This window comes from Kryptolebias marmoratus, linkage group LG11, assembly GCF_001649575.2.
Source record: "Kryptolebias marmoratus isolate JLee-2015 linkage group LG11, ASM164957v2, whole genome shotgun sequence".
NCBI classification, from domain to species: Eukaryota; Metazoa; Chordata; class Actinopteri; order Cyprinodontiformes; family Rivulidae; genus Kryptolebias; species Kryptolebias marmoratus.
The window spans coordinates 2,342,920-2,361,153 of record NC_051440.1 but is presented as its reverse complement, the minus strand read 5'-3'; the positions used below and the strand labels follow the sequence as shown (position 1 = coordinate 2,361,153).

At 41.7% G+C, this 18,234-nt stretch overlaps 2 protein-coding genes and 2 long non-coding RNA genes across 4 annotated transcripts in view; 2 read left to right on the top strand and 2 right to left on the bottom strand.

Annotated features, from left to right (window-relative positions):
* LOC108229493 (mixed lineage kinase domain-like protein) overlaps window positions 1-1,847 on the top strand; it is a 29,512-nt gene extending 27,665 nt beyond the window's left edge. The window contains exons 10-11 of the mRNA XM_037978323.1: window positions 1,009-1,149; window positions 1,385-1,847. Of these exons, the coding sequence (XP_037834251.1) occupies window positions 1,009-1,149; window positions 1,385-1,434 (191 nt within the window). The 3' untranslated portion in view covers window positions 1,435-1,847. The remainder of the gene's footprint in view (window positions 1-1,008; window positions 1,150-1,384) is intronic.
* A 1,547-nt stretch (window positions 1,848-3,394) lies between these two features.
* The window catches only part of LOC108248114 (voltage-dependent calcium channel subunit alpha-2/delta-4), an 88,682-nt gene continuing 73,842 nt past the window's right edge, over window positions 3,395-18,234 (top strand). The window contains exons 1-3 of the mRNA XM_017436638.3: window positions 3,395-4,132; window positions 6,434-6,515; window positions 17,762-17,878. Of these exons, the coding sequence (XP_017292127.1) occupies window positions 4,032-4,132; window positions 6,434-6,515; window positions 17,762-17,878 (300 nt within the window). The 5' untranslated portion in view covers window positions 3,395-4,031. The remainder of the gene's footprint in view (window positions 4,133-6,433; window positions 6,516-17,761; window positions 17,879-18,234) is intronic.
* On the bottom strand, window positions 6,855-7,566 carry LOC119617461. The gene is made up of 3 exons (XR_005233737.1): window positions 7,433-7,566; window positions 7,030-7,347; window positions 6,855-6,943 (listed from the first exon to the last, which is right to left on the bottom strand). It is a non-coding gene; the product is annotated as an uncharacterized LOC119617461 (long non-coding RNA).
* LOC119617462 lies at window positions 12,046-12,757 on the bottom strand. The gene is made up of 3 exons (XR_005233738.1): window positions 12,624-12,757; window positions 12,221-12,538; window positions 12,046-12,134 (listed from the first exon to the last, which is right to left on the bottom strand). It is a non-coding gene; the product is annotated as an uncharacterized LOC119617462 (long non-coding RNA).

The following is an 18,234-nucleotide window of genomic DNA, read 5'->3' as shown; positions in this document are numbered from 1 at the left end:
ACGCGGGCAGAAAACGCTACCGGTGAGCCAGGTATTTACCAATGAACCAAATGAACTCAGCGCGAGCAGAAACGCTACCGGTGAGTTCTAACTTAAAGCGAACAGTAAACTACTGTCGTAGGAGAGAAAACACAACTTACCAGTTGTCGCAGCAACAGCCACTGATTCGGTAAGCCGAACTCGCTCGTGCAGCCCCTGGAGGGCGAGACTCACCCGCAGCTCCAACCACGTATGGTCACGAGGCTACTAGCGACGAACGAGACATATTTGAAATACGGAGGTATAATCACACCTGCGCGTGAGAAGAACAAAAGGGATTGAGTGCCGGTCATCACGTGACTATATAGAGTCACGTGGGTCACCGGCAGGTCACAGGTGACTTTGTCGTGATTAGTACTCGACCTGCGCATGCGCAAGAATGATCATTCAGTGCTTGAAGCACCGCCTCTGGCGGTCAGTAGGGATGAAATAGAACTAGCTGCCATAAGAACAGTTTTTTCCCACAAGTCATCTCATTTTTAAACAACTAATTAGTCTGTTTTTACATTTTACATTTCACATTAGGTATTATCAACTATAAATGATTCATAGTGCACGTTATCTGTGCCTTATGGAATCATGGCACACTGCTAGTATACTGTGAACTATCTGTAAATATGCATTAATGTGTAATACTGTTGTTTTTCTGTATTGTTTTGTAAGAGACACCACCAACAGGAGACAAATTCCTTGTGTGTTCTTTACACATTTGGCCAAAAAATATGATTCTAATTCTGATCTGTGTAAACCTTATGGTGGGCAGGTTGTGAGGTGTAATGGAGAGAGAGGCGAACTCAATGTGCAGACTCATGACGTGAGCTCAAAGTAAACCTAATTTAGTATAAATAAAAGAAAACCAAAACCAAAAGCTGACGTGGCAGCAAAAAACAAAACACAAATTAAATCCAAACAAGCTAAAGCTAAAGTATGAGCTAATGTATAAATTCCGTCTTCTCAAACTTCCTCCAGGTTGTGAAAGGGAGGAAATTTATAGGAAAGTGTGCAAGGAGAATTACCAAGAGCCTTTTCTTCCTGACTGCCCTGAAGCACTGGGACAGCTGATCGACACCTGCAGGGCCTTCGACAGCGCTCAGAGACCAACTGCTGGAGGTACAGAATCATCAATTTCATCACCGTCTTTAAAGCTCTGTAGAAAGCCACACTCTGAATTTATTAGCTAGGCTGAATCAATAAAGAAGAAGTAATGAAGAAGTTTCAGCTAAGAACCTAAAACAAAAATATATTGGTGGTCATAAAACATGTGCTTTAGGAAAAGTAAACAACTGTCAACTTTAAGGAAAAGTCATTTGCTGTTTAAAAATATTGTGTTGTTTCCTGTCTGCAGTGTTGGTGGATAAACTTCGCAGAGTAGTGGTGCAGTTAGAGCAGCAGTGAAACCTCTACTGCTTTTCTGCTGGTTGGGATCATCTTCAGAGAAGAATCCTCATAACTGCTGCAGCATTAGGGAACACCTTTTATTCTTCATCATGCAACCTCTATCTTTTTGGTCTACTCCTTTAACTACATATTTCAATCAAATAAAGTATCACTTTGCTTCATGAAGATATGTAACGCTTATGTAATGATAAGATATGTAAGCATATGTAATGCTTTTGAGAGGAAATTCTCCTCAGCGCCTGGAACTGAGCCAAAACTTTTCCAGATGAGCTGTTGTCACTGCACAACACATAATCTGCACACAAAGTTAGAAGTAAACATACAGATGTGACCTTCCACTGCTCTTTGGATTCTTTGCCTGTTCACTCTCTAGACTAAAAGGAAAACTTGATTCTTACATTAAACAGTGCTCCTCTTTTCTTGAAATGCTATGATTCTCTGAATTGTGATCCACTATGATAAATGTGTATGATCTGTGTTTGTCTGGATGGATAAAAAAATTAGGTCAGGAATAAAATGTTTGACACAATGATCTTTTTCTTCAAACAGGAGAAGAGGTTTAATTCTGTCATATTGCATTAGAGATTTTCTAAATTATTACTACAGCAATTAAGACATGAGCATTTTCATTTTTTATGTAAAATGTTTTGTATCATGTGTTTAAAACAAAGGAATATTTTTTGATTTTTAAAAACAAAGCATTACTTTTTCATGCAGTGATTGACTGTTGTTCCCAGTCGTTATTGAATTAAACCTTTTTTAAGCAAAAGTGCGTGTTAAGAATATTTTATGCAGTACACAGAAACAACTATAGAAATTGCATTTCCTGCAAAAATGCAGTGTGAATGCTTTTTGCTGAAAGCTGCTGAAGAAGCTGAAGCTTACTTGAAATACTTAAAAAGCTGAAAATGAGCAAGGAGAAGCTGAAAGGAGCAGAAAAAGTTTAAATTAGCAGGAAGTAGCTGAACAAAATTGACTGAGTTGTTACCATTTTTGTATTGGCTTTGGCAACTACCTTGAATTTTGTAATAACATCGCCTATCGGTTGAAGTTTACTTTCAGCTTCTTCCACTTCAAAGTTTAGCTCAATATGTCTTACAAAAGTACTGCCAACAGTACATAATACGCCTGTCTATAGGTTCAATTTAGGGAACTAAGGGTTTGACATTTCTGTTAGTCAAATGTGAAGCTAGAGCATAAATAATGTTTAAACAAAGACATGGCCTATGACCATTGTTGACCCATGAGGTGTCCAGCTGTGAAGTTTGGCATTCTTACGTTACATGGTTACAGAGTTAGAGCACAAACAAATGAGCTCCACTCATTTTCAATTTGGACAAAAAATATATGAAAAATCTAATTATTTCAAAAAGTAAAAATTGCACAAATACCAAAAATCATAATGGAAATGTCCTTAATGAGCTGAACATTTTGATTTATGAATTGTTATTTGATAATTGAATTGTACAAAAATTGTGGAACGAGTTACGTGCAGAAAGACATATGGAATAGTTAATAGTTAAAAACTACAATGTGAATGCTGATAAACATTTACACTTCATTTAAACGTCATGTCATTTTGTGCACCATCTTTGGATGATAAGGAAAATAGGATGAAGGTGGAGGACCAGGGACTATGTTGTAATGTTGTTGAGCTAAGACCAAAAACTTTGTTTCCAGGCTTTCTGTTCAGCCAGGACATTTGAAGGTTCTACGTATGTTTTATTTATTTTTTAAATTTTTTCAATAATTTATCTTACTGTATAAGTATGTTTCAGTGTATGTGTCATGGTTCCATGTTAGTTTACCTTCCTCTCTTTCGGTTTGAGAAGTTAAACTGAACCACAAGCTCCTGCTCAACACCCCACCCCCAACAGCTCTCATTGGTTGCAGGAGAGCCTGTCTCTGGAAATCACTCTAATCCTCTTTAGATAAAACAGAGCCTTCATCCAATCCCCTGCTACAATCCCTCCTCCTATCCTTGGCTCTCACCTCTTGATCAATTTAAGGTTGAAGGGGAATTTTTAATCCAGCCAAACTGCATCGCAAATTAGACAGCAGTGGAGATGAGTGCATTCTGCTGCAGAGTGCCATCTTTATGTCTTCTAAAAAATCAGCAAAGAGGATAAATGAAGCCAATGCTTAAACCCTGGTTTTATTGGGAGCACTCTGAAAGAACAAGGGGGAACCTGAAGAAGCCAGCAACAGATGAAATCCTTGTATGATGGATGTCAAGCTTGACTAGTAACCTCTTCTTCTTGTACGAACTTGGATTTTCTCTATTTATCAGGTTGTCCCAGATGGCTTTAAAAATTTCAGACTTGCTGGGAGTTTTCTTGACTATAATAAAAATCTTAAGACAAGAAAGTGGGAGAACACACCATCTGCAGGACAGGTTTATCCAGATGTAATAGAATGCATTCAGGAGCAAAACCCTCCAATTCAACCACAGTCATCTTCTGTCAGTAGTTAACATGAGGAAACAGTTTTATTCCATTTTTTTTTATTATTTTCTTAAGGTTCTGCCCTCATTTTGTAAAATAGCTCTGAGATTTTTTTCCAGTATGAACTGCAAGGAACTTTGAGAAAAGAGGATGGAGAGCAGGACAGCAGTAATGAGGAATGTTTTGAGGATTCTGGCATATCTCTGCTTTTGGATTTTGGCTGAGGCTCAAATGAAGATCCCACCAGAGACGTAAGTACTTTGTGACTTCCTCTTCATCTTTATTAGTTATACTACAGGAACCCAGTTGTGCCAAAAGGTTCACTACTTTTGTGAAACATTTTTTAAGGTTGACCTGTGATTGAACTTGTTCTGCATACGTAAGTGAAGCCACAGATCACAAACTAACTGCACTTTTATGAACTAACTGAGAGAATTATCTGTGCCATCAGGATGTTGTTTTCCCGTAGGACTCAATGACATCTGCTCTCCTCTCTGAGTCACAATAAGAAGCATGATTTTTCAATTGCCTGTGATCAAAAATGCTTTCAGCAACTAAAATCACTAGGTAAATTGTAACCCTACCATACTCACTAATTTAGTTGCATTTCAATCCTCTTACCGTAATTCTAACTTTAACCCTAAAACAAAAGGCATGTTTTACCTTCAGGAACCAGGGTAATTATCTGTAATAGTTTTATTATCCCCTTCTGTTTCTACTGCAAGAACCAGCACTAAGACAGATTACAAGGATAAACATTTATCCCAGAAAACAGCTCTAATAAAGTGACATGATATCTGCCATTTGACCAGCTGCAACACTGAGGAGAAGCGATGCATGGCAGTGGCTTTATTTACCTAATTTACCTTGTCGTCAAACATTAGTGGGAACATGAGCTACAGATATAATGTCTAGCTTGAAGGTATCTGAAAAAAAGGTGTTTAGAGAGAGAATATGTATTTACTAACTGTTGAAAAGAAGCAAAAGCCGAATCCACATACAAATCTTTTCAGGCTTTTATACCTAGCCCAGCCCATATAGAGAAATCAAATAAGGATGGAGGAAAATGAGCTGTTTTGATGTGTTTTTGTTCTTTTTCATTTCCTTCAACAAACATATGGTCATCCTAACTGGGCTTTTGTCAAGTCAGAAAGGAAATCTGAAAAACACACTACTGAACAGAACAAGGAGAAAAACAAACAAAAACATTGTCATCATGTTGCTGGAGAATGTGATTTTCTTCAAACACAACATCTTGGTGCATTTCAAACCCAACAGCACTCTCAGACAGATGCTGGTTCATCCTAGGGACAAAACACCCAAACACAAACTGAGCTGTGTGGAGTCTGCAGTTCAGTGCAGCTGAATGACCTGAATTCTATATTGGAGAAACTAAACAGCCTTTCCACAGACGCATGGCTCAACACAGGAGAGCAGCTCTTCAGGACAAGACTCAGATGTGCACCTACATCTCAAGGATACTTCCAAAAGAGTAAATTAAATCAACAAATAAAACTCAATATAAAAAAATGTAATCAATTAATAGTTATTTTATCATAAATGGTAAATGGCTTGAACCTGTATAGCACTTTATCTAGTCCAAGAACCCCAAAGCACTTTACACTACATTCAGTCATTAATCCATTAATCCACACATCCAAACACTGATGGTGGTAAGCTACATTGTAGCCACAGCTGCCCTGGGGCAGACAGACAGAAGTGAGGCTGTCATTACACCGGCACCACCGAACCCTCTGACCACAACCAGTAGGCAAGGCAGGTGAAGTGTCTTTGTCAAGAACACAATGGCTGAGATGGACAGAGCGGGGGCTCGATCTAGCAACCCTCAGGTTACAGGACGAACCCCCACCTCCTGAACCATTGCTGCTTAAAACAAGTAAAAAAAAGTTAAATGAAATTTTTGCTATATGGTCCAGCCCAAGTTTTTATCTTCTCTCTAAGTTATTAGTCTCTGTGAAATTAACTCCAGACTCTGGTAGCAAAGCTCTGGTTAGAATACCCGACATGCAAAGTACTCAGTTATTTAAAGTGTTGTTCTGTTTAGGTTATATTAAAATAATACAGCACTTAAATGTTGATTTTTAATAAAAAACAGACATTCTGGTTGAATGTATAGTCTACAAATGCTGCTTAAAATTACAATTTCAGCCACTTTTTAATATACAATACCAAAAGGACATGCAATTAAAATATAGAACAATAAACTCTGCATGTTACCTTCACATATAAGAATAGATTATAAAATGTAGAATTAAATGTACAAAATTAGGAATATTAATACTCAATATTGTGTTCATGATCCAACATCCCAGGAGCAAACACATTATTTGCCTTTGGTGGTACGTAATACTACCACAACTACTACTGATAATGTTGTTGTTGTTGTTGTTGTTATATAAAGCAGTAAATTAAAACAAAATATTCCACACTGGGAATAAAATGAAGTTTTGTCATTTTAAATAAACTTGATCACTGTAGTTTAGCTCCGTTGTGCTGTATTCTCTTCTGACTTCATGTTCTCCTGTTTCCAGGGTGCAGCAGTGGGCGTCAGTGTTCTCTGTTGAGCTTCGAGACCTTACAACCAAATATTCAGGCTCTCTGCTCCTGCAGAAGGTAAATATGGTCAAACTGAGTCAGGACTGTCAGCTCAACGATAACATACATTCAGAAATAGTAGTAGTTCATGTACTTCATTCTGTTGGACTAGAAAACGATAGCCTAGTTTCACTTTATATTTTTATACATTCAGTATATGTTTATTATTTGGGGTGCAACGAGATCTCGTGTCACAACATCTCACAAAATTTAAAAGTCCTCTCGTTGAAAGAAGCGGCTAAAAAAAATGGATGGATGGATGGATATTTCTGCTCACCTCATATCTGTTCTTAATAACCAATCTGTCATGGCGGGTTTAAGGTTACGAACCCACATGCAGAAACACTCGACAAAGAATGAAAATTAGAAAAGATTTATTAAACAAAAACAATGAAACACAAGTACTGCTGTGGATCCAGGGAGGTCTGCTTCGGGAGGTGCGGTAACTGTAAACACGGGAGAGGACGAGCGGTGAGTTTGTGGGGCGTAGGAAATTAGCAACTCGGAATGAACAAAATGGAAACAGTCTTACTTGGGTCGAGTGCTCAGAGATCCTGGAGGGGTTTGTTGAATGCGGGGGCTTAATGGGTTCCGCAGGAATCCTTCGACGAACTTGCGTGAATCGGGAAGCTTCGTAGGAGGGCGGACAGGTAAGCGCAGCAGTCCAGGAGTAGAGGCGGTCAGAGGAGATCGGCTGTTCTTCAGAGATGGTGAGTTTAATCGGAGTTGATTGGCGGTCGGACTCGGGCAACCAGTGGGTATCTTCCACGGCGTCACGAAGGAGTAAGCACAAGGAGTGCAGAGTCTCGGGTAACCTGTGAGTATTTCTCACGGCGTCACACGGAGTCACCTGAAGAGCAAAAACACAGGCTGATTACTCGGAGAGAAAAAACGAAGAGATCACAGGGGAAAAAACACTGGGAGACCTGAAGTACCAGATACTTGGTAACACTCTGGCGTCGAAGGGTAGATCTCGATCTCCTCTTAAACTCCTCTGATTGCGATTAAGCACCGGTGTGCGGAAACAAACCAGCAGCCGCCAGTCACGCCCCTCCGCAGGTGAACTCACGGCTTCCCCTGGTGGAGAAAAATGGGTAACCACCCCACAGACTTCCCAGGAACCCAACAGTACCCCCCCCTCAACGACCGCCACCTGGCGGTGCAGAACAAGAGGCAGACGCACAAGACTGCCGAAAATCCGAAATCAAAGAGGGATCCAAAATAAAAGAACCGGGCACCCACATGCGTTCCTCCGGACCGTAGCCCTCCCAGTCGACGAGGTACTGCCAACCACGACCCCGCCGACGGGAGTCCACGATCCGGCGCACGGTGTAAGCCGGGTGCCCGTCAATGTCCCGGGCGGGTGGAGGGGGTTCGGTCGGAGGGCACAAAGAACTGGTCTGAACGGGCTTGATCTGTGATACATGGAATGTGGGATAAACACGGAGAGAAGCAGGCAGACGTAAACGGACAGCAGATGGATTAATAATAGCGTCAATTTCAAAAGGGCCAATGTAACGAGGAGACAGTTTTCTTGAGAGAGATTTAAACGGAATATCTTTAGAAGATAACCAAACTTTCTGTCCGGGAGAGTACTGAGGGGCCGGACGCCTCCTGCGGTCGGCAAAACGGCGGTTCTGGTCAGCAGTACGGGTGAGAGCAGAGAAGGTTTGGTTCCAGATGGACTTGCAGCGGCGGATATGATGATGAACAGATGTAACAGCTATGTCACGCTCCTCAGAAGGTAATAGGGGAGGCTGGTAGCCCAGAGAGACTTCGAATGGGGACCGACCAGTGGCAGCGGAGATGTGACTGTTGTGAGCATACTCAACCCAAGGTAAGAACTGAGCCCAGTCTGACGGGTTAGAAGATGTTAGACAACGGAGGGATGACTCGAGTTCCTGGTTCATGCGTTCAGCTTGGCCATTAGACTGTGGATGATAACCGGAGGTAAGTGATACTTTTGCACCCAGAGCCAAACAAAACTGTTTCCATACTTGTGAGATGAATTGTGGCCCTCTGTCTGATAAAATGTCCTGAGGAATGCCGTGTAAACGAAAAACATGTTTAACCAGTAATTGAGCGGTCTGGAGGGCAGTAGGGAGCTTGCGGAGGGGCACAAGGTGACAAGCTTTAGAAAAACGATCAATTAAGGTAAATATGGTAGTCATGCCTCCAGAGGGGGGAAGGCCAGTAACAAAATCAATAGAAAGGTGAGACCAGGGGCGTTTCGGAACAGGAAGGGGTTGTAGTAGACCAGATGGAGGTTGATGTGATGGTTTATTTCTAGAGCAAACGTGACATGCCAAAACAAATTCTTTCACGTCTTTGTGAAGTGACGGCCACCAAAAACGACGGGAAACGAGCGCAATGGTTCGACTTACTCCGGGATGAGCAGAAAATTTAGAGGAGTGAAGCCAATGGATCACCTGAGAGCGGACTGAGGCAGGAACGAAAAGTCTGTTAGTGGGACCAGAACCGGGATCAGGTTCAGACTGTTGAGCTTGTTTAATGATGTCTTCAATCTCCCATGAGAGAGAGGCAACGATACAGGTAGGTGGAAGGATTGAAGCCGGAACTTTCTCAGCATCATCAGGGGAATAAACTCTAGACAGAGCATCTGGTTTGACGTTACGGGAGCCGGGACGGAATGAGATGGACAGATTGAAGCGGGAGAAGAATAAGGACCAGCGGGATTGACGTGGGTTTAAGCGTTTAGCAGATTGTAAATAGGACAAGTTCCTATGATCCGTCCAGACCAGCACGGGAAGGGTAGCGCCCTCCAGCCAATGTCGCCACTCCTCCAGAGCCAACTTAATGGCCAGAAGTTCCCGATCGCCCACATCATAGTTGCGTTCGGCAGGATTAAGTCTGCGGGAGAAAAAAGCACAGGGATGAGTCTTTTGATCTGAGTTGGAAAATTGTGAAAGTACAGCGCCCACACCCGTGTCTGATGCATCCACTTCTACAATGAATTGTTTCTCTGGATCAGGTTGAATGAGAATGGGGGCATGGGAAAACAGATATTTTAACTGACGGAAAGCAGCGTTTGCTTCGGTGGACCAAACAAAAGGCTTCTTGGTGGATGTGAGAGCTGTGAGGGGCAAAGCAGTCTGACTGTAGTTTCTAATGAACCTCCTATAAAAATTAGCGAACCCGAGGAACCTCTGGAGCTGCTTACGGGTCTCGGGAACAGGCCAATCCAGAACAGCTTTTATCTTTTCCTCCGTGGGTCGTACCTGTCCGCCCTCGAGAACAAATCCCAGAAAAGTCACTGAAGGTCTGTGGAACTCACATTTCTCGATTTTGACAAATAGTTTATTTTCCAACAGCCGTTGCAGGACCTGGCGGACATGATGTTTGTGTTCTGACAGGGTCTTGGAGAAAATCAGGATATCATCAAGATACACAAAAACAAAAACATTCAAAAAATCTCGCAGGACATCGTTGATGAGTGCCTGGAAGAATGCAGGTGCGTTAGACAGTCCGAATGGCATAACTAAATACTCGAAGTGACCCATGGGTGTTTTGAATGCTGTTTTCCATTCGTCACCTTGACGAATCCGGAGGAGATGATAGGCGTTGCGGAGATCCAATTTTGTGAAAACTGTAGCCCCATGTACGGGTTCAAAGGCGGAAGACAGGAGTGGTAAGGGGTATTTATTCTTTACAGTGATTTGGTTTAGACCTCTGTAGTCTATACATGGTCTTAAAGAACCATCTTTCTTTCCGACGAAGAAAAACCCTGCCCCTAGCGGAGAGGAGGACTGTCGGATTATTCCTGCCGCTAGGGACTCGTTAATATATTTCTCCATTGTCTCTCGCTCGGGACGGGAAATATTATATAATCGACTGTTTGGTAGTGGAGCCCCCGGGAGAAGGTCTATAGCGCAGTCGTACGGTCGATGTGGAGGGAGTGAGACTGCTTTAGACTTACTAAACACCGGGGAAAGGTCATGATATTCCACAGGAACAGAAGATAAATCTGGAGGATCTGCTTCATGTTGGCCTGCCGGAGCGGAACCTGGAGAAATGGCTGAGCGGAGACAAGTAGAGTGACAATGAGACGACCAAGATTCAATGTACATTTCTGTCCAGTTAATATGAGGGTTATGTCTTTGGAGCCAGGAAAATCCCAAAACCAGGGGTGACGTTGACGCTGGAAACACAAAGAACGCAATAGACTCACGGTGATTTCCTGAAACCAGTAATTGAATGGGCTTAGTTTGATGGGTTATTTGTGGTAAGGACTTGCCGTCCAGAGCGGATACACGAAGTGGAGTCATCAGAGGTATAGTTTCTATGGCTAACTGTAGGACTAGTGTAGGATCGATGAGGTTTTGTTCACACCCTGAGTCGACAAGAGCGGACAAGGTAATGGATTGGTTGTTCGAAAATAGCACAGTAGGTAACAGGAGACGAGGGGATTTGGTTTCTTTTAAATGGTCCGCCAGTTCCCTCGCGTTTACTGGCGGACCCTGGCTTTTGAGCGTTGCTCACAGTTAGCGATAACATGCCCAGGGCCTCCACAGTATAGGCAGAGCCTGGATTGCATGCGTCGCTGCCTTTCTTTTGGGGAAAGGTGCGTATGACCCAGTTGCATGGGTTCTGATTCTGGCTGGGAAGGTATGAATGATGGACCGGGAGAAGCCTGAGCGGAATGCGTGGCTCTAATAACTGTGCGATCTTTCCCTCTTTCCTTATTTCGGGCTCTGATGCGGTTGTCTAGCCGAATGGTTAAGTTAATCAACGCATCCAGCGTAGGTGGTTCATCGAGGGTGGTTAGTTCGTCTTTAATTTGTTCATTTAATGCGTGGAAATAAGCGCTTTTAAGTGCAGAGGGATTCCAACCAGTGGCGGCAGCTTTTATTCTGAAATCTATGGCAAACTCTGAAACGGATCGACTTCCCTGTTTCAGAGTCCAAAGTTCGCGGGAAATAGCGGATTCATCTATGTCGTGGGTGAAAGCTTGTTTAAATTCTCTTAAAAAATCATCGAAGGAACATCCATAATGCAACGAGGAGGAGAATCTAGCTTCTGCCCAACTTAGAGCCTTTCCAGACAACTGGGAGATAATAAACGAAATCTTTGAGTTATCGTGAGGAAAACTTTGAGGGGAGAAATTAAAGAGAATAGAACATTGTAGCAAAAATCCCCCACACTTGCTGGGATCTCCAGAAAACCTTTCTGGGTTCGGAGGTCGGAGAGTTGAGGATGTGAAATGGAGCGGACTTACGGAACTGGAGTTGGATCTGGGTTCAGTCAGTGGGGAATCAACCGGAACGGAGTGTGAAACGGGATCTGGAGCCGAGCCGGAAGCCTGTTGAGCTGGAGGTTGAAAACAACGGATTAGTTCATGTAACTGCTGTTTGGTTTCCATCTGACTGGTTCGGAGTTCCTGTAAAACGGCATCATGTCTTTGGATTATGGTGTGTTGTTCCAGTATAATTCTTTGCATTGTTTCTGCTGGGTCTGTGTCGTGGCCAGAGTGTTCTGTCATGGCGGGTTTAAGGTTACGAACCCACATGCAGAAACACTCGACAAAGAATGAAAATTAGAAAAGATTTAATAAACAAAAACAATGAAACACAAGTACTGCTGTGGATCCAGGGAGGTCTGCTTCGGGAGGTGCGGTAACTGTAAACACGGGAGAGGACGAGCGGTGAGTTTGTGGGGCGTAGGAAATTAGCAACTCGGAATGAACAAAATGGAAACAGTCTTACTTGGGTCGAGTGCTCAGAGATCCTGGAGGGGTTTGTTGAATGCGGGGGCTTAATGGGTTCCGCAGGAATCCTTCGACGAACTTGCGTGAATCGGGAAGCTTCGTAGGAGGGCGGACAGGTAAGCGCAGCAGTCCAGGAGTAGAGGCGGTCAGAGGAGATCGGCTGTTCTTCAGAGATGGTGAGTTTAATCGGAGTTGATTGGCGGTCGGACTCGGGCAACCAGTGGGTATCTTCCACGGCGTCACGAAGGAGTAAGCACAAGGAGTGCAGAGTCTCGGGTAACCTGTGAGTATTTCTCACGGCGTCACACGGAGTCACCTGAAGAGCAAAAACACAGGCTGATTACTCGGAGAGAAAAAACGAAGAGATCACAGGGGAAAAAACACTGGGAGACCTGAAGTACCAGATACTTGGTAACACTCTGGCGTCGAAGGGTAGATCTCGATCTCCTCTTAAACTCCTCTGATTGCGATTAAGCACCGGTGTGCGGAAACAAACCAGCAGCCGCCAGTCACGCCCCTCCGCAGGTGAACTCACGGCTTCCCCTGGTGGAGAAAAATGGGTAACCACCCCACAGACTTCCCAGGAACCCAACACAATCACCACATCTGTCCTATGTCTAAATTTATCTTCACAGTTGCTTTTCTAGAACTCAAAAAACAAAACTAATTCATCATAACAAGACAGAATAAAGACTTACAAATAAAAACAACTTACAGAGCTCAGTGGTAAACACAAGGATGACACCTGACTGTAGTAAGGGTCAACAATGAACTACTGAAGAGGAGATGGGAAAGATTGAATATAAAGGCTGGGGCCGATGGGGAGATGATCTGCAGCTGTGACCAATGGAAACCAGGGACAGGTGAGGATGGACGTGGGAGGAGCAGAGACTGAGAGGTGGCAGAGAACACAGGGAACACTGGGGAACTGAAACCGTTATTAAATCTAATAATAGTATAGAAACACAAATGGCTAAAGATTTAAACGGATAGGAAAACACAGGGAACCTTAAAGAAATCTCAAAAGAGAACATACTAATCAGGAAAACAACAACTCCAACAAATAAACTCAAAGAACCACAAATAGTCAAACAAGACACACAGATCATGACAACTGGTATTATTTCTAATGTTTAGCCTTACAACCTGGAATTTAATTGGATTTTTAGTTTGATTAAAACCAATATTTCTACAAAGATAGTTAAAATTAATCAGTTCAAAGAGATCCACCTGTGAGAAATCTAAAAGTCAGATTATCTCAGTCTATATCCACCTGTTCTGATGGCTCCCAGAATCAACAGTAATTCAACACTGCTAAGTAGTGTGGGCTACCCCCAAGCAAGAGACAGCATGAAGACCAAGGAACTCTCCACACAGGTCAGAGACAAAGTTGTGGAGAAGAACAGATCAGGGTTGGATTATTAAAAAAATATCCCAGAACCCTGAACATCTCATGGAGCTCCATTAAATCCATTATTAGGAAAAGGAAAGATGATAATGCCACACCAAACCTGCCAAGACAGGAGTGTTCACCAAAAGTCACAGAGTGGGTAAGGAGGGCATTAACCAGAGAAACATCCAGGAGGACAAAAATAACCCACAAGAAGCTGCACAGAGCTGAACTTCATGGAAGAGCGGCAGGAAAAAAACAGATAAAGAAAAAGAACATGGACTGTTTGGAATTTCTTTCTCAAACGTTTAGAAGAAGGACCTGTAGTTTGATGAGACCAAACATCAAGGACAACACCATGTCTGAAGCAAACTTACCACTTCCTATGAGGCTAAAAACATCGTCCCTACAGTGAAGCATGGTGGTGGCTGCATCATGCTGTGGGGATGTTTTTTCATCAGCAGGGACTGGGAAACTGGTCAGAGTTGAAAGAAAGATGGAGCGAAATACAGAGAAATGTTTGAGAGGAACTTGTTGAAGTTTCACAGTGACTCTGCATCATATCATATCACATCGCATCGCTTCTTATCACATCACATCATATTGGTTTAATATGGCAAAGCTGACAAGATAAATTTAATTTTGGATGAATGAATTTTTTTGTTTTTTATATTCTTGTTCAGTACAGCAAGTTGTTTTCTTTTAATTCACTAAATGTGCTTATAGAAAAATCTAACATTTATAAAACCAGAAGTTTAACACCAAGCAGTTTAAAATTGGTTTTCAATAATGTGTTTGTTGCCTTTTTACTTTGTCTTTTACCTTTTTCTAAATTTCTTTAAAATCTTTTGCCTTTAGCCAGGCTGCGATTGTAATAAAGTTTTTCTTCTTGGCTTTGTTGATTAAAAAGAGTTCAATAAAAATAGCTAAATAACTTAGATAACAATGACAATGGAGAGGTGACAACACCAATACTTTGGGATGCACTAAAAGCTGTAATCAGAGGCAAGATTATAGCAATCTGCTCTCATGAGAAAAAAGCTAGACAAAAGAAACTTAATGAATTGGAAAAAGAACTGAAAGAGCTGCAAACAGCACACTCAGTAACCTTAGAAAAAGAAACCAAGACAAGAATTCTAGACTTAAAGAAAGAAATAGATTAAGTAAATAACACAGAAATACAGAAAAAACTTATTTTGACTAAGCAAAGATACTATGAGGCAGGTGGGAAATCACTAAAGCTCTTAGCATACAAATTGAGAAAACAACAAGCGGACAGAAATATTCATAAGATACGGAATCCCTGTACAAAACAACTAGAAACAAGCCTTGAAAGAATCAAACAGTGTTTCCAAAAATACTATGAACATGTATATATGCAACCCCAAGCAGCAGAGGACCAAAAAAACGGCCAATTTTTAGATCTAATACATTTACCTAAGGTCACAGATAGTCAGAATAGTCAACTGACAAATAAGATAACAGATGAGGAAGTAAAAGAGGCAATCAGGAAAATAAAGGGGGGGAAATCCCCAGGAGCAGACGGCTTCACCCCTGAGTGGTATAAAGTCATGCAGGATTCCTTAGTCCCGACTCTGGTTAAGGTGTTTAACTGGGTGTTGGAGAAAAAATACAATTCCCCCCTCATGGAGAGAGGCAATAATATCTATTATCCCTAAAGAGGGTAAGGATCAACTGGAGTGTGGAAATTATAGACCCGTAAGTGTCTTAAATATTGACTACAAACTATTCATTGCCATACTATTAAAGAGACTAGAATCTATAATACCAGGTTTAATACACAATGACCAAACAGGTTTCATCAAACAAAGACAAGCCCAAGATAGTACTAGGAGAATAATGCATATTATGAGGGAGATTAAAACACAAAAAATTTAATCTCTGATAATAAGTTTAGACGCAGAAAAAGCGTTTGACTCATTGAGATGGTCTTTTCTGTATAAAACTCTTAAAAAATTCAACTTTCATGATACTATTATCAAAACGGTGGCAGCACTGTATGATAAACCAACGGCCCGAATTAAAGTTAACGGAGATTTATCAGACTCATTTTACCTACATAGAGGAACAAGGCAGGGATACTGTGTTTCGCCACTCCTCTTTGCCTTATTTATTGAACCATTGGGTTAGTGGATTCGGCAAAGACCTGATATAAAGGGCGTATTGACCCCAAGCGGTGAGCAGAAACTGGCTCTGTTTGCAGACGATCTTTTAATAGCTTTAACACAACCTGCTCAAACACTCCTGAAGTTTGGAGGAGTATGGTGAATATTCGGGGTACAAAATTAATGTAAATAAAACCCAAGTGCAATCTTTCAACTTTAACTCAACAAAAGAATTCCAAAATAAATACAAGTGGTACTGGGAGAGTGAATGTATTAAATATTTGGGGATTAAGTTGCACAAGGATGACTCTCAAATGTTTGGGGCTAACTACCAGCCACTGATTTCAGATATAAAATCTGATCTCCATAGATGGAATATGATCCCCTTTTTGACCTTGAGCTCTAGAGTAGAATCTATCAGGATGAACTTTCTCCCACGAATGCTTTATTATTTTCAATGTCTTCCAATTAAAATACCTCCCAAACAATTTCAAGAATGGGACAGAGTAATTTCTAGGTATTTATGGCAGGGGAAAAGAGCTAGGATAAAATATAAAACGCTGCAGTTAAAGAAAGAAAAAGGGGGTTTGGGCCTCCCGTGCCTAAAGGACTATTATTGCGCTGCCCAGCTGAGATCACTGGTTGGTATATGCTCTCCATCCTACTCATCAGGTTGGAAAGAAATAGAGGGAACCACTAGGAAGGGAATCCCATTTAAGGCCCTTGTGGCTGATGTTGCACTCCAGAATGTGTTGGCGATACCAGGGGACCCCTTATTAGACTGTATGTTTGACTCCTTGAAAAGTGTAATTGGAATATGTAAACTAGAGGACTCCTTCAGGTTGTTTAGATGGTGTGCCTATGAATCTGAATTTGAACCTAACAAAAATGATGAAAGATTTAAAAGTTGGTCCCTTAAGGGCCTCACATGTTATAATTAATTTCTCCACAAGGGGTCATTTAGAAGTTTTGAGGCTTTACAAAAGGAGCATGGTTTGGAAAAAAACGATTTCTATAGATACCTTCAAGTCAGACATCATTTCAATCAAAATTTGAGGGATGCTTCAAGTGCTTCCAATCATTAATGAAACCAGGACAATTCAACAAGGTGGTTTCCAGGATATATAAGGGAATTCAATTCTCAAAACAAGGGAATACGGACTACATTAGGAAAAAATGGAAGTCTGAACTGAACGAACAGATCCCGGTCGAAACCTGGGAGGATATATGCCAAGCTCAGTGGACCTTCACGGCTTCAAAAACATGGAGAGAGTCCTGTTGGAAGAACATTGTGAGGTTCTTTATTACACCGATTCAGAAAAGACATTTGGGAGTTGGAGATTTTTGCTGGAGACAATGTGGGACTAAGGGAGCTACACATGAACACATCTTTTGGGGATGCCAGGGAGTTAAACATTTTTGGGAGAAAATTCACGGACATATGCAAAACATCTTTGGAGTTAAGATTCCTTTTAAATGTACAATCTTGTATATGGGTGATATACAACATATGCTGAATAGAAATGATAGAAGATTGTTTGGCCTCCTTATGGCGGCCAGTAAAAAGGCCATTACACGGAACGGCTTAAAGCGGAACCACCTACTACTGAAGAATGGCTTGATGTTGTACACGAAATCTATGTGATGGAGAAGATCACTTTTTCTCTAAAAATTCAAAAGGATAAATTCTATAGAACTTGGTCAAAATGGTCTGAGTATGTAAAGCCGGTAAGGTCGGATTTCAGGTAAATTTTTGGGACCCCACCCACGTAATCCCTGTACTTTAATGCATAGCACTGTGTGTACACCAGGTTATCTAACTGTTTAGCAAGTCTCCCCATTATTTTTCTGTTTTGATTTTTTTCTGTTTTCATTTTGTTCAGGATGTTGTGCACATGCCAGGTGTTGGTAACTGGCTATTTGTCTGTCAAGTGTTAGACCACCACAAAAGAAATAAAAAGAAAATTACAAAAAAAAAGCTAAATAAATAAAAACCATGACTGTGTGTTTTGCTTCCTCTCAGAAACTGAAGGATGTGGAGCCTGTTATAAAGATTGTGGATGTGAGAGGAGATGATTTGGTGAAAGACTACTCTGATGACATCGAGCGAATGTTGAAAAGTAAAATGAAATCTGTGAAGGTGAGTCCAAAAACAAACAAACATCCAAACTAATCCAGGTAAAAAAGAATAAACTGTTTTATTATATATATATATATCCATCCATCCATTTTCTTTAACCGCTTCTCCATTCCGGGTCACGGGTAGCTGGTGCCTATCCCCAGCAGTCACTGTGCGAGAGGCGGGGGACACCCTGGACAGGTCGCAAGTCCATCGCAGGGCCACATATAGACGAACAACCATTCACACTCAGGGACAATTTTAGAGTCATCAATTAACCTAACATGCATGTTTTTTGGTCTGTGGGAGGAAACCGGAGTACCCGGAGTAAACCCACGTGTGCACAGGGAGAACATGCCAACTCCACCCAGAAAGGC